Genomic DNA, 14,012 nt, shown 5'->3' with positions numbered 1-14,012 from the left:
GGTGGGGGTGGGGGGGTGTCAGTGGGAAAAACCCGCTCTGGGCTGAGGCTTCTGTGGGCCTCCACCTGACACAGCACTCAGTCCGACTCAAGAAAAGTAGGAAATTCCCCTCGTCTTGTCTGACCTAACAAAGGAAGTATTTGCTGGCGGTGGAGGAATTTCATTGCAGCTCTTTGCCAAATAATAGATACAAGTCTGCTGTAGTGTGTGTGTGTGTGTGTGCGTGTGCGTGTGCGTGTGTGTGTGTGTGAGTGTGAGAGAGCTGCTGCCCGGGCTGGTTGGGGCTGTTTGCCGACTCAGCTACAACTTTCGCTTTGGTATTTCAGCTATGAAACCATATTCCTCCTTTGTAGTGACACAATATTTTGATTTGGTTGTTGTTGTTGTTCTTTTTGCTTTTTAATCAAGTTTAAGTGCATAGAAAGTACATAAATATAATCTTTAATCACCTAATCTCAACATTTTAAATATAAATAAATACAAATAAATACGTACAGGTTGCAATAGTAGGAGATAATAGTTATGTACATAATCGTTGAACCTCAGCTCTGCAGTGAAGAGCTGTGGCGTCATCTGGTACAGCAGAGAAAGTCTAGCCTCCTACAATCTCAGGTCAGCATAAATAATGTACAAAAAGTGCCTGAAATACAAGTAATGTTGCAAACTGTTACAGTTCATAAAACATTTTTAGAAATCAACACAACTTTTATCTCCATTGAGATTTAAACATTTCTATGTCACCATGAAGATGAATAGTGATTAAAAAAATAAAACAAAATGCTAATGTTAAAACAAGCCAACAGTATTGGCACTGTGGGGATCTGTGTGTCTTCTCCATTAGTATCAGAACAAAGAGTCGTTTCATTTAAAGTGCAAACACACCAAAGAAAGTCTTGCCCTCGTCGGTGTCCAGCTCTGATAGCTGGTTGGTTTCCGTCCACAGTTTGTCTCCTTTATTCAGCTGAAACACTGCACCCAGATAAATGGCGTTGTACCAGTTCCGTCCGTCCCTGTAACTGTCCTCCTCCTGGGCGGTGGTTTGGCACGCCGACCTCACCGCGCTCATCAGAGACGCTTTGCCGCCCAAGGAGTCTGAGTACCGCCAGATCCTGTGGCTGAGAGGCATGAAGCGTTTTCCCGCCTCGTCCTCCTCGCCATCGCTGCAGGAGACTCTGAACGACGCCTGGCTGTAGACGAAGTAGAGGCCGGTTCGCGGGATGACGATCTGGTTGTCGGCCAGCAGGAAGCCGCCCTGAGCGAACGCCTGGCCCTGACCGTTCTTCCACTCCAGCGCCGCTTTCGAGCTCTTGTCCTCGTCATCGTAGCTACCTGGAAACAGAGAAGAAGAAGAAGAAGCACCGTTACTGGAGTTCTTCTCACCAGGGTTTAAAACACAGGAGCGAATGATAAACAGGTATTTCGTTAAGAAAATGGAATGAAAAGCAATGAATAACTAATGCAACAACTTCCTTATGGAGCTCCTGGCTAACACACCTCTGTAAGGGAGCAACAGAAATCCCACACGTGGAAGACAGAGTCTGAAAAGCTCTTTTGAAAGCCAAGATCATGAGCCCTTTGTTTGCTGAGAACCAACTCAAGGTAGGCTGTGACTCACCTTCTAAATGGATGGCTGCCTTGGCTTTGCTGCTGATTCGCTTCAGCGTGTAGTGGGGATCTGAACACAGGAGGACAAATGTGAGCTTGTCTCAAAAAAACCCGCAAAGACTTTAATATATCCCACACAGCCTCTCAGAAGTTTTTTAAAGGTGATCAACCACGTGTATAATCACCTGTTTTCTCACCAGAGTCCGTCTCGATTAGTGCTTCTGTTTGTCCTGACTGTATCTGGATTGGAGGGGAGAAACAGATTGATTAGAGATGCATATACATTTTCTCTTTTTTCTTTTTTTTTATCATCAAATTCAGAGACAGAGCTTCTTCTTACCATCATTTCTGGCCCATTCCAGTGCCAAGCAAACAGCAGGACACCTCCCAAACAAAGGGCCACAATGAGAAGAGCCCCCAACACCTTCCATATCCACTCTGTAGATGACTTCTTTTCTACCAAAATCACCGTCCTGTCCTCGAGTGCCAACTCCACGTGGCTCGGTGCGGTTGTGTAGTCCACCATACTGTGCACAACTCTGAACGCTTGGCTTGAATGCTGTGTCTGTGTTTCAGGTGCCTCCAGTGCTCTGCGGCGATACTTCTCTCTTTGTGTTGCTATTGTGTTAGAGTGAACTTATGCCGGAGAGCTTGTAGTATTTATGCTGTGGCAGCTGCTTCAGCAGAAGGGAAACTCCAGTGATGTCACTCTGTAAGCGGAGACAGGAGGCTGCAGCAGAGCAACCCGGGCCGTGGAGAGAAAAGAGCCGCGGCCGAGAGGGAAAGAGAAGTCACAGAATTTTTAGTGGAGTTTCAGTGAAGTAAGGAAACCAACGAGAGTCGCGGTCATGAAGGGATAGTTTTTGGTGGCTGCTTTTGGGTTTTTAAAAAAATTACAGTGTCATAACACACACACACAAACACAGACACACACACGCACACACACGCACACACACGCATGCACACGCAGTGAAATTCATGCACAAACACAAATACCGGCAGACGCAAAGTCATAAACACACATATACACACACTGAATTAATTACTGGCTCGAGCCACCCACAGAATGTAACTGCTGAGGTTTACACTTCACTTCAGTCTCACCGACATTTTGAGGTCACATCAGACCAGATGTTCTGAAACGCCACAAAAATGTGAGATCACAGAAACAATCAACCTGTTCATCGGCTATTTTGGTAACACTTTACACACACACACACTCACACACTCGCACACACAAGCAGATATAAGCATTTATACATTTGCAACATTTGTCAGCAATTATAACTTAGAGAAATTTAATTTATGACATATATGTGATATATATCAAGAGTGCTGTTGCCATATGTGTCACTTATATGATTGTCACTGTATATCCTCTGAATATATGAAGATATAAGTTTATAACATATATGAAATACCCACAGCAAGATACTGTATGTGTAAGTACATATATTAAGAATATCTATATGCTTAATTTTAACATGTTGTGAGCATATATGTTAATAATATATATTTATGTAAGTTTCTTTAAACACATACATATAAAAATTCTATATGCTTATATATGTTTTCCTTTTAAACACGTCTATCTTCCCATTCTGGGAAAGCAGTCTCCGACTTTTGGACCCTGCTGTAACTTATATAATATCAACATATATTGACAGGCTTTAAGATGGATATACTGTATATATAAATAACATATGTGTACAATATAAACATACACACATCATCATACATATTTGTAGGGGCTAGACATTCATGTCAATGTATGAAATTGTTTTAATTTTGATATAAAAATGTTTACATATGTTCTTTTATTCTATATATATATATATACATGAGTCATATATGGAAATTCAAGATATGTATATATATATCATTTGCGTATGAAGTCATATTTCATATTATTAGAATAGCGTTTTTACTATTTTTACTATTTCCCTTCCACACTGGAGGAGTTATAGATGTTGACCGCTGCATTAACAAACGCTGCTTATCTGCTCACAACTACATTATAGTGTCATAAACCTGTAAATGCTAAATAAACAGGGTGGTTAAACAAAGTGCTGCAGCCATTTTAATCATTAACTTTACAGCAGGAGAAGAATTCAGTAGAGATGAACTGACAAATACCTAAACTGTAAATACAGTGACAGTCATGTGCTTTACACATGGCGTGCAACATATTATCTTATTTACACGTAACCTTAATTTTAATTCATGTTAAATCCTGCTGAGATTAAGATCTAGTTTTCATCAGAGATCTGAATGAAAATATTTACACCTACATAAAGTAAAGATTTAGGATAATACAACAAGATTCCTGAAAACACAAGACATACAGTGACAAACAGCAACATGTGATCAGATGCAAGCAGAAGTAATAAGTTATAAGAAGTAAAATATCAATAAAAGTCTCAGTTAAACACTAATTTATCGTGACTATCTCGAAAGGGCCTCAGGAGCAACAAGCTGTGGATTTTTCTCACACTTTCCTTTTCCTTACGACATAGTGAATTTAATTTGAGGCACAATTTAGTCTTGGAATCTCGTTCGGTCTCAAAAGAGAAATCCATGTGAAAGAAAAACTTGGCAGCGCTCGTCTTTCTGTTTCAGAACTGGGACGTGATGCAACTCCGTTCAAACCGCTTGACAAACAGGTTTTTACACTTCTGCTTGTTGATCATTTTCTCAACCTCAGTTTCCCCAATTCACTTTCTCACCTGACCTTTTGTGTTTGAGACAGGACGTTTAAGTCCGGGCTTTTTATCACACATGCTTGAAATGCTCCCCCCGCTAGGTTCCCTTTTCTTGTGGCAGAGTTTTTTTAGCAACACTTATGAATTTGTTTCATATTAAGTTTCCCTTATATAGTACTAGTTTCTCTGCTCAGGGCCCCGAGGGAGGGTGATAAGACTTGTGAAAGTGTTAGGACTCACATTTAAAGCCCCAGTTCCTGGAAATAATACACTGTACATTATTAATAATTACATATTTATCATTTATTCACAACGAGAAATGAATGCTGAACATTTTGTGTCTCTTTGTAGTCATTTTATTCCTTTTTGTGATCATTTTTTGTCCTTTGCTGGAAATTTGTTTTCTTTTTTGTCTCTTTTTTGTCTCTTTTTTGTCTTTTTGTTCTTGTCTTCGGTCATTGTTTGTCTGTTAATGGTTGTGTTTTGTCTCTTTAAGGTCATTTTTAATCCCTTAGTGGTTGTTTAGTTCCTCTTTGACACGGTTTTTGTCTCTTTGTGGTAATTTCTCTGACAGTTTGTGTTAATTCTTTGCTTCAGTCTGGTCATTTTTTTCATCTTTGTGGTTCTTTTCTTCTTTGTGGTTGGTTTGGCTTTTTGTATCTTTGTGACTCATATTGTAAAAGTCTTTTTGTGGTCATTTTGTGAGCCTGTTCACTAATTGATTCATGTTACTGATAGGCCGACTACCTACCGCTCCCCTGGCCATCCCCTGTGGGCCTGCCCCTGCAGCGTGGCTCTGAGTGAAACCTGTCAGGACTCCAGTGCTGCGACGCTGAATAATAACAAGTGTGTAAGTGTGTGTGTTGTTGTCTATGAAATCAGAGTTGAAATCGCACCTCCTGGTCCGACCATGACTGTTTCGTTCCAGCATGCAAATACAAACCGACCGCAAGATGCTGCAGGATGATATCATAGTCACCATCATCATATGCGCCCACATGTCACACACACACACGCACACACACAAACAAATATACACATTGCTTCTTTACAGTTCCTCCTGCTCACTCACCCACCACCTCCTGATTATTCATAAGAAGATTCATCTCGTTAAGTTCTTGGTTATCATATCCGGTGTGCTCAGACTGTGCAGGAAGCTCATATATGGGCTTCGTCTCCAGTCGTGACGGGATTTTCAGATCCATAAAGACATTCTTTCTCCAAATATGTTACAGTAAAATGGGGAATCAGAACTAACTAATTCATCAGAACTCACATTAAAGATATACAACTCCATAACCCACAGCAGTGATGATAGTGGAAATAGTGCAGGCACATAAATGCAAAACATGCAGAGATGACCATATTGGGAGAATATATCTGTAGTAAGAAGGACTGATAACACAAGTTGTTTTAAGAACAGATCTACTATTTATCTCTATGAAATTCTGCTTTCTGCCTGCAAAGAAACAATAACTTAAAGCTGCTCTAAAAAGGAGGCTGCTGGTCTTATGATTGGACATAGAAAAGGATATTTGAAGGGAAAACTTGAGGGATAATGGGGAAACCCTCACCAGAAAATTAGAGAAACTGAGGAAACTTATTATGCTGTACAATCCGTTGAACCTTTCCAAGCTGAAAAAAAAAAACATTCACTTTCCCAGTCAGAGGTCATCTGTAATATGTAACTCACAAACTCCCCCTGGATTCCTCCAGGAGACAAATGCCTCTTTTCATGAAGTGGGGGGATTATAACCCTGGAAACTAAACCTCCCCAGTTTGAACATTCATATCTACGTGCCCTTTTCCCTTCTCTGTGTGTCTGAATCTTTATCAGTCCCCTCCTAATCGTATGGTGACATATTCCCTACATGTAACTCCCCCCTGCGATATCTGGAGCACTTTGAAAAAGCCCTCTTTTGTTCTTTGCTGATTTTGCTCAGGGATTGCGTCATGAAATCCCAGGATTGTGCGGTCATCACGCAGTTGAGCTCAGCCACGATGCAGACAAAGATTACCGCAGGGGCAGGAAGGAGAGGATGGGAGGAAGAAGGGCGAGCAGGAGGGTGGGCGAGCAAGGAGGGAGGAAGTGGAGGAAGTAGGCAAACAAGATGTCATGTTTATGTGACGAGCTCCATTTTCATATTTGGCTGGTGACACGATCACAGGTGCAAGTTCTTGAAGAATCAAAAAATCCACATCACAAGATTTTGGTTTCCTTCTCATCATCCCTTCATCTGTGTTGCCATGTGTGGGCTCAGAGGGAGCTGATGATGTGTAAGAGTATAAACTAGGCCAAAATGAGGCTTAACCACAAATGCAAGGTGGCTTCCGCTGCCGCCAGACTGTATAGTCTGGCGGCCTACAAATCTCACCCAATGCCAAGAAGTTCCACTTTGCCTACTGTACCATTAGGGGTTTCACCTCCTCAATTTCCTATTCAGTCTGCCATGATATTATTTGGAAACCAATAGATTAGATTCGGTGTTTATGTGAATCTGGGATTTTACATTGTCGTTTAGTCATTACCATGAAATTAGCTGATACCAAACTCAGGGTGCATGTTTACAAGAAATCAATTTAACTAAATGATAAGAAATACATTTGTTGGATTTGGTCAGAGATAATGCTTGAGGTTAATGAGGTAAGTATTACAACAGGTAGAGGAAGTTAGAAAGTCACTGTATGTACAGTATGTGTGGTTCATATTACACATGTTGTGGCGACCTAAATCTGTCTACACAGCCACATTACGGGGACGTGTGTTCCTCATGACGACAAGAAACAAGTCCACATAATTAAACTCTTTTCATTTTAAGGTGAAGGCATGTTTTAAGGTTAAGGTAAGTCTCCAGGAAAATAATATATGAATATATATATATGTGTGTGTGTGTGTGTACATGTATATGCCACATAGTGAGGACCAAAATAGTATTTTCTCAACAAAGTGAGGACATTTTGGCCGGTCCTCACTTTCTGACAGACCTTTAAAAGACTTGGTTTTAGGGTTATAGTTAGGGCTAAAGTTTAGGTTAGGGCCAGGGTAAGGGTTGGGGCTTCAGACGTGATGGTTAAGTCCGGGGTAAACTCTCATACAGGGAATACATTGTGTCAATGAATCTTCTCCAATATACAGCAACAGCACTCTTGATCTAGGGACATATATCTCAAATATTATATTTCTGTAAGTTATAAATGCAGACAGATATCACACATTAAGAAACATATAAATGTGTAAAGGCGTAAATATCACATTTTGAACACAGCCTGTTGCGGGGGAAGTTGAACTTCCACATTGGTTGTGTCGTTAGGTTTTGTATAGTTCCTTGTCTCAGTCTAGACAGTTTTCCAGCACATTTTACAGCAAACACGCAACAGCATTTACGATACATCAAAAACCAGACAGTGGTCCTCTGAACTTTCAAAGGACAGTTCCTATTTATTACAATTTGGGTCTTTTTCTTGTAGTTTTGGTCGTCATTCTCATCATTCATAATAACACTGAGCCTCTGAGATCAGCCAATATAGAAACATCACTGAATAGAAATCAGATGGTGTAAGGTTTAACCCTTTGAGGTCTGTCTACTCATCAGTGAACACAATGAGCATGTTTTATTATTCATAGTAACAACGCTTGATTTATATTTATTTATATCATGTAACAAAACCAATTGAAAGTGCTGATATGATTTTTTCACACATTATCTTATTTATGTTTGCAGACCATGATCATTTTAAGTTTATTCACATTTCCAGACAGACATACAGCAGACTGCCAATGAAAAATGTGAAAAACATGTTGAAATAAAATCACTTTACATGTAAACAGACTGCATTATAGTTTTATATCTGTGATTTTTGTGTTGTATTGATATTGGTAATATTTTTGAAGGATTGTCACTAGAGGGTTGTAAATTTTTATAGGTTTCTGTATCTTTTCTTCTTCTTCTATTTTTCGTTCCTGGCAGCTTTATACATAAAAAGAAAAAATAGTCAGACTCATACATACATAAGCTGAAATGCCGAGCATCCACGTGCTAAAGCTATAAAAGGGCCAAATTGATTTGATAACAAAGTGCAGATTGGTGAGAGGTTGCATCAGCAGCAGAGAGAAGCTGCTGTGATTTGCTTCGCTGTCAGTGGAGCCCTTCAGGGGCTGGGGCCCTGGCTGTAAGGGGCCCTGGCTGTCAGGGGCCCCGGCTGTCAGGGGCCCTGGCTGTAAGGGGCCCCGGCTGTCAGGGGCCCTGGCTGTAAGGGGCCCTGGCTGTAAGGGGCCCCGGCTGTCAGGGGCCCTGGCTGTAAGGGGCCCCGGCTGTCAGGGGCCCCGGCTGTCAGGGGCCCTGGCTGTCAGGGGCCCTGGCTGTAAGGGGCCCCGGCTGTCAGGGGCCCCGGCTGTCAGGGGCCCTGGCTGTAAGGGGCCCCGGCTGTCAGGGGCCCCGGCTGTCAGGGGCCCCGGCTGTAAGGGGCCCCGGCTGTCAGGGGCCCCGGCTGTCAGGGGCCCTGGCTGTCAGGGGCCCCGGCTGTCACCCTGCCCCTCACCTGTCACCACCAATCACAGGGCGCCCATCCGATTGATCCAATCGATCCTTTACCACACTCCACCTGACCAATTGAAAGTGCTGATATGATTTTTTCACACATTATCTTATTTATGTTTGCAGACCATGATCATTTTAAGTTTATTCACATTTCCAGACAGACATACAGCAGACTGCCAATGAAAAATGTGAAAAACATATTGAAATAAAATCAGGGGGACAGCCCTGGCTGTCAGGGGCCCCGGCTGTCAGGGGCCCCGGCTGTCAGGGGCCCCGGCTGTCAGGGGCCCTGGCTGTAAGGGGCCCTGGCTGTCACCCTGCCCCTCACCTGTCACCACCAATCACAGGGCGCCCATCCGATTGATCCAATCGATCCTTTACCACACTCCACCTGACCCGCGTGCACGGCGTAGCGGGGTCAAACGAAGCGCCAATGTAGGTCAAGGCTGGCCACAAACTTGCTTTAACTGAAGAGACTTTGCTTCAGCAAAATGGATCAGAAAACCAAAAACACCACGCGAGCAGCAAGAGCAGAAGAAGCGACTTTTCAAGCCAGCTGGAAAATAAAATTCCCTGGGATGGCAACACAGAAAAAACCAAAACAAAACCAGGTGTTTTTGTGAGGCTTGCAGCACAGCTGGAGACATGAGCGTCCCGCTTCCACCAACAACACACGACCAGCAGCCGTGGAAAGCGTCTGTAGAAGCGGCTTCTGCAGCTCAGGGCCAACGCTCCGGACCGACGGCTTCCGTGCAGGTGAACCCGGAAGTAAACGCAGATGAATCCCGCTGCAGCGCACGGCTGCAAGGAGCAACACGTTCCTCATGAAGGAAAAATAAAATCATGGGTGAGTAAAAACGAATCAAATCTGAATATTCAGTAGTGTTGTGGGCCTGTGTGCTGATTGATGCTTGTGCTTTCTCTCTGTTGTATAACTCGTCTGGCCTGTAAATGCGGGGCCGCTTGTGGTGCTGTGTCACATGTCGGATTGTGCACCTGGTCTATGATTTATGTTCACGTGCGCCTCATTATTAAATAATCTCGGTGACGCTGAATATTAGTTTCCTTTCATCATGTTGTGTATCATCTCCATCTGTGTGTAACTTTGACTGTCGTCGTTGTTAATTACCGTCGCTGAGATGCTGTACATTCACTACCTTTTTCCAGATCACCATAGTAACAAGTGATTCAGGTTGTGTGTGTTTTGCAGATGTTTATTTTGGGCGTGAGGGTGGGACCTTCAGCTGGTTAGCTCTGACTGAAACATAAATGGGCACCAATGCACATGGAGTAAGGAGAGTTTAAAAGGTGGTAAACAAAGACAGAAATGAATGTATAGAAAACCAAAATGAACCAAAATGAACCTGGACTCCAGGGGGGGGGGGGACTACCAATGTTTACACACTGTATCAGTGACATCAGAACGACTTCCTGCTGTGCTTGCTGTGGTTGCTCATGTCTCACTGTTCAGTCAGTGACTAATACCAACATCATTTTAACCTCCAAACAAAGTGGTGAAAATAGTCAGATGAGTCTGTTGACTTGTTTAATACTTGACTGGTTGTCTTGCCTCATTGGACTTTTATTGTTTAGTGATGTCACTCTGTGCCCAGATTACAGTTTTGGTGAGTGCAACTTTATCACAACTAATGTAAACAATGACCAAAACTTAAGTTAAGACTCATGCTGTAATAAAACAGAATGATCCTTGAACAAACGTGGGTCAGTGGAGTGCATTAAAAATGAATGAAGTGATTTGTTTCGGCAGCGTAGAGCTGTAAACACAACCCTCTCTGACATGCTGTCACATTATGAAGCTGTTGTGGTGAAGGTCTTAGTAAACACTTACACATCCAGAGACAGACATGAAACACCATTAGCATTTACTCAGATCGATGCTTCTGGATACCTGACCAACGTTAGTTGAATATTCATTCTTCTTTTGGCTCTAATTTGATCTCCACCAACTCCTGAAGGAAATATTGCCAACTGTTTAACTTAAAATAAAGTAAAAGTATTAACTATAAGTATATGATTAAAATGTAATGAAGCATCATAATAAGTTGTTTCAGTTGAAATAAGTATTGCACTAACTGCAGTAAATGTGTATGAAGTGAAAACTGTTCATTGATGTTATCATGGCAGGGAGGAAGAGGGAGAAGAGAAAGTGAAAAAGACAAAACAATAGATTAGTTTGTGTGTCAGGGAAGTTGTCTACACCAGCGGTTCTCAACCTGAGGTTCAGGGACCCCCAGTGGTCCAGGGGGTTCTAGGGAGTTCACAGAAAAATGGGGAATATTTGAATTTGACTATAATTGAAATGAGCAGAAGCTCTAAATGTAATCAGGCAGGATCCCTGAGACTACAAAAAGGTAAAGGCCTTGTAGAGCTGAGGGAACATGTGAAAATTCTGTTTGGGTGAGATGTTACAATCAATGCTTTTCACGTTACTCAGTCATGTAATCAATTATTGATATATAATATTGATTAGAGCAGCTTTAAGTCAAGTTGAAACCAGTGGGATCATGATGAAACGCAGACAAACATCACTGCAGATAAAATCTGTCCAGACTATGTGGGACGGTTTCAGTTCGAATTTGGTCAGATGGAGTCAGTATGAGTAAGAGAGGTGACTAAGTTATACAGTACTGTGACAGTAGAGTTTTCTAATTTGCATGCCTGCAGACTCAGTTTCCATAGTTTCACATCTGCTGTCTGCCTTTTAGCAGAAATCTGTAAGAGGGAAAGTGCCTTGATAAGAACAACAGTATTTTTTTAGGGTGACAGACACCTTTGTTTTCAGGTTTCCCATTTGCTGGGGAATCAGATGTCACATTCCAGTCCTGGGTCCACTTCTCTAATCTTTAGGTCATCAATTCCTGCGTTTCATCAATCTCTTGTTTGTCACTCGATTCCTCCTACGCCTGTTGCCCTTTGTGGTTTCACACTTTGACCTTTACTTTTTGGTTTTTACAGCGATGAAGCAACAAAGGTTGTTGTTTTTTGTTTTTTGAAAATGAAGCGGTGGTTCGTTTCTTCTTCTTTCATCGCTCTGGAAACTCAGCAACTACTAAGATGCCACGAGTGCAGCCATTAGTATTTTCTCTCAGGCACAAGTTAACGCTATCACATGATGAACAGTTGATTCAACATGAGCTCCCACATGTGACTAAAGCTACAATTAAACAAAGCAGAAAATATCCACGGTACATCAACATGACTTAACGTCAGGTGACGAGCAAGAGGAAGCGATGGTAGACGTTTCCCCCCTTTTTTGTTTTACATTAACTAAAAACAAAGCCAATATCATCTACTGGTGTCATGAATGAAGCAGGAAGAGGGAGTGACATTTATCAACTCAAATTTTAGTCTTTTTTAGTTATTTGTATAGAATTTGACTTTGTTTCTTACCTTATCTTATCTTTTTTATGTAGTAATGTGACTTGGCTGCTATAACACTAATTTAAATAAGACTTGCACATGCATCTATGTGAGGAATTAAAGTTTAATGGCACTTTGGGTTTCAATGCAAACACACTATAAATATGTATAAAAAAAGACTTAAATACAGTGGTGGAATGAAGCCAAGTACATGAACTCAAATACTGAAGCACATCATTTTACATACGAAACATAATGAGCTTATAAAATATAGTGTTATAAATTAAAATGCCCAGCAGTGTATAAAGCAGTTACAGTTAGCTCCACCTTGACCAGCTTATATGTCAGTAATTTAGTAAAGTAATATAAGTTGCACTGACAAGGGTACAATGAGTACTTTTACTTACTTTTACTTTGAACAGTAGTATTTTTTTATTAAGGTATTGCTACTTTTACTCATGTAACAGAACTCATTTTTTCTTCCAGCTCCTTTTAAAAAGTATATTTTATTTTGTTGTTTGACAAAAGCGTCTCCGTTACGTGTCTTGACAGCTCTTGGATAGACGACCATTACATTTAGTGTGGAGTGTTTTGCTATAAATTAAAAGTGCTTAACTGAAAATATTGTGGCTTTTAAAGATTCAACTCGGGAAGGAGACTTGAACAAGAACAAAGATAAAGTGACTGTTATTGAAAAAATGCCTGGAAAAAGAGACTATTGCAGATAATGTGATTATTTGTTACACAGCAAAGATGGCCTGCATGTGAAGCATCATTGTTTACGAAGCTTGTAATAAAATTAAATGGATTTCCCTTCGCCAGAGAGTGCTGCTGAATGCTGACGACAACCAGGAATTAACTGAAGAAATGTTTTATCTTATACCATCACATGCCATTACCTTATTGAATTCTTAATGCCCCCCCCCCCATATTACCACCAGGAGTTCCTTAACTTGTTTCTTAATATGCTATTTTGTCTTGTGTGTCTTTTAATGTTTGATTCTTTGGCTTAGTTAAGAAGCCAAAAGGAATTACATAACTACATACAACAACTACAAAGGCAGGAGAGAACAAAGGATCAAGTGTTGGAGAGAATGTGTGAGGAAGTCAGCAGCCGAGATACCTGTTGGAGGTGATGTCATGCTGCCGACCGAGGCCCCACAGGTCGTGTGAATAACAATAAGGTGAAGGGCAGCTACGGGCCTTAAACAAAGGAAACGTTTGCCCTGTTGAACAAAGCCCAGTCAATGCTATTTATAAAGTGTCTCTGGCAAAGTGGATGAATCACTCTTACAGAAAATGAAGTGTAACGGCTTCGTGAGTGTGTGTTGGTGTGGGGGTGTGTTTGTGTGTTCATGTACTTCTGTCTTTGTGTTCACTTGGAGTTTTAGGCCAAGAGAGTGAAGACATCCTGGAAAGTGAGGACAGACTGGACAGTCGGATCATTTTTTTGAAATGATACATCCATGTATTATCTAATTATCATTTACTAATAACCAATTATCTTTTTTTTTTAAATATATTTTAAATTTTATTGACTTTTATAGCAATAAGAACACAACAGTGGAAAAGGAAAAAACAAAAACAAAAATGAATAGGCAGGTAGTGCAACAGACAATGACAAACAATGATATATATTCAAAATATAAATAGAAAACAATAGTTATGTGACTATAGCAATGTGATGGGTACTAGGACACAGTGACAGTAACAGATGTAATCTATCAGATCAATCTATCAATCAGTTTCTTTACAGAACCAGAATATTCCCTCTAGATACAAACAC

The 14,012-nt window shown here is 41.1% G+C and overlaps 1 protein-coding gene across 1 annotated transcript; it reads right to left on the bottom strand.

Moving 5' to 3' along the window:
* Positions 1–425: 425 nt before the first annotated feature.
* Positions 426–2,292, bottom strand: tnfb (tumor necrosis factor b (TNF superfamily, member 2)). Its single transcript, XM_023407136.2, has 4 exons — positions 1,946–2,292; positions 1,791–1,845; positions 1,616–1,675; positions 426–1,329 (listed from the first exon to the last, which is right to left on the bottom strand). Exons 1-4 carry the CDS (start codon positions 2,129–2,131, stop codon positions 866–868), a joined length of 765 nt encoding a protein of 254 aa, XP_023262904.1. The 5' UTR covers positions 2,132–2,292; the 3' UTR covers positions 426–865.
* Positions 2,293–14,012: the final 11,720 nt, after the last annotated feature.

The sequence above is a fragment of the Seriola lalandi genome, unplaced genomic scaffold (assembly GCF_002814215.2).
Source record: "Seriola lalandi dorsalis isolate HSWRI2012SDOR001 ecotype SW California unplaced genomic scaffold, Sedor1 jcf7180002054330, whole genome shotgun sequence".
Taxonomy (NCBI): Eukaryota; Metazoa; Chordata; class Actinopteri; order Carangiformes; family Carangidae; genus Seriola; species Seriola lalandi.
Note: the sequence above shows the minus strand (reverse complement) of the source record. Positions and strands in the feature narration are given on the sequence as shown.

What these genes read in the sequence shown, in the direction of transcription:
- tnfb (XM_023407136.2), bottom strand. Translation starts at nt 2,131, where the DNA reads ATGGTGGACTACACAACCGCACCGAGCCACGTGGAGTTGGCACTCGAG. An exon ending in GGACTCTGGTGAGAAAACAG is followed by an intron (nt 1,676 to 1,790) that starts GTGATTATACAC and finishes TCCTGTGTTCAG; the next exon opens with ATCCCCACTACACGCTGAAG. An exon ending in GGCAGCCATCCATTTAGAAG is followed by an intron (nt 1,330 to 1,615) that starts GTGAGTCACAGC and finishes CTCTGTTTCCAG; the next exon opens with GTAGCTACGATGACGAGGAC.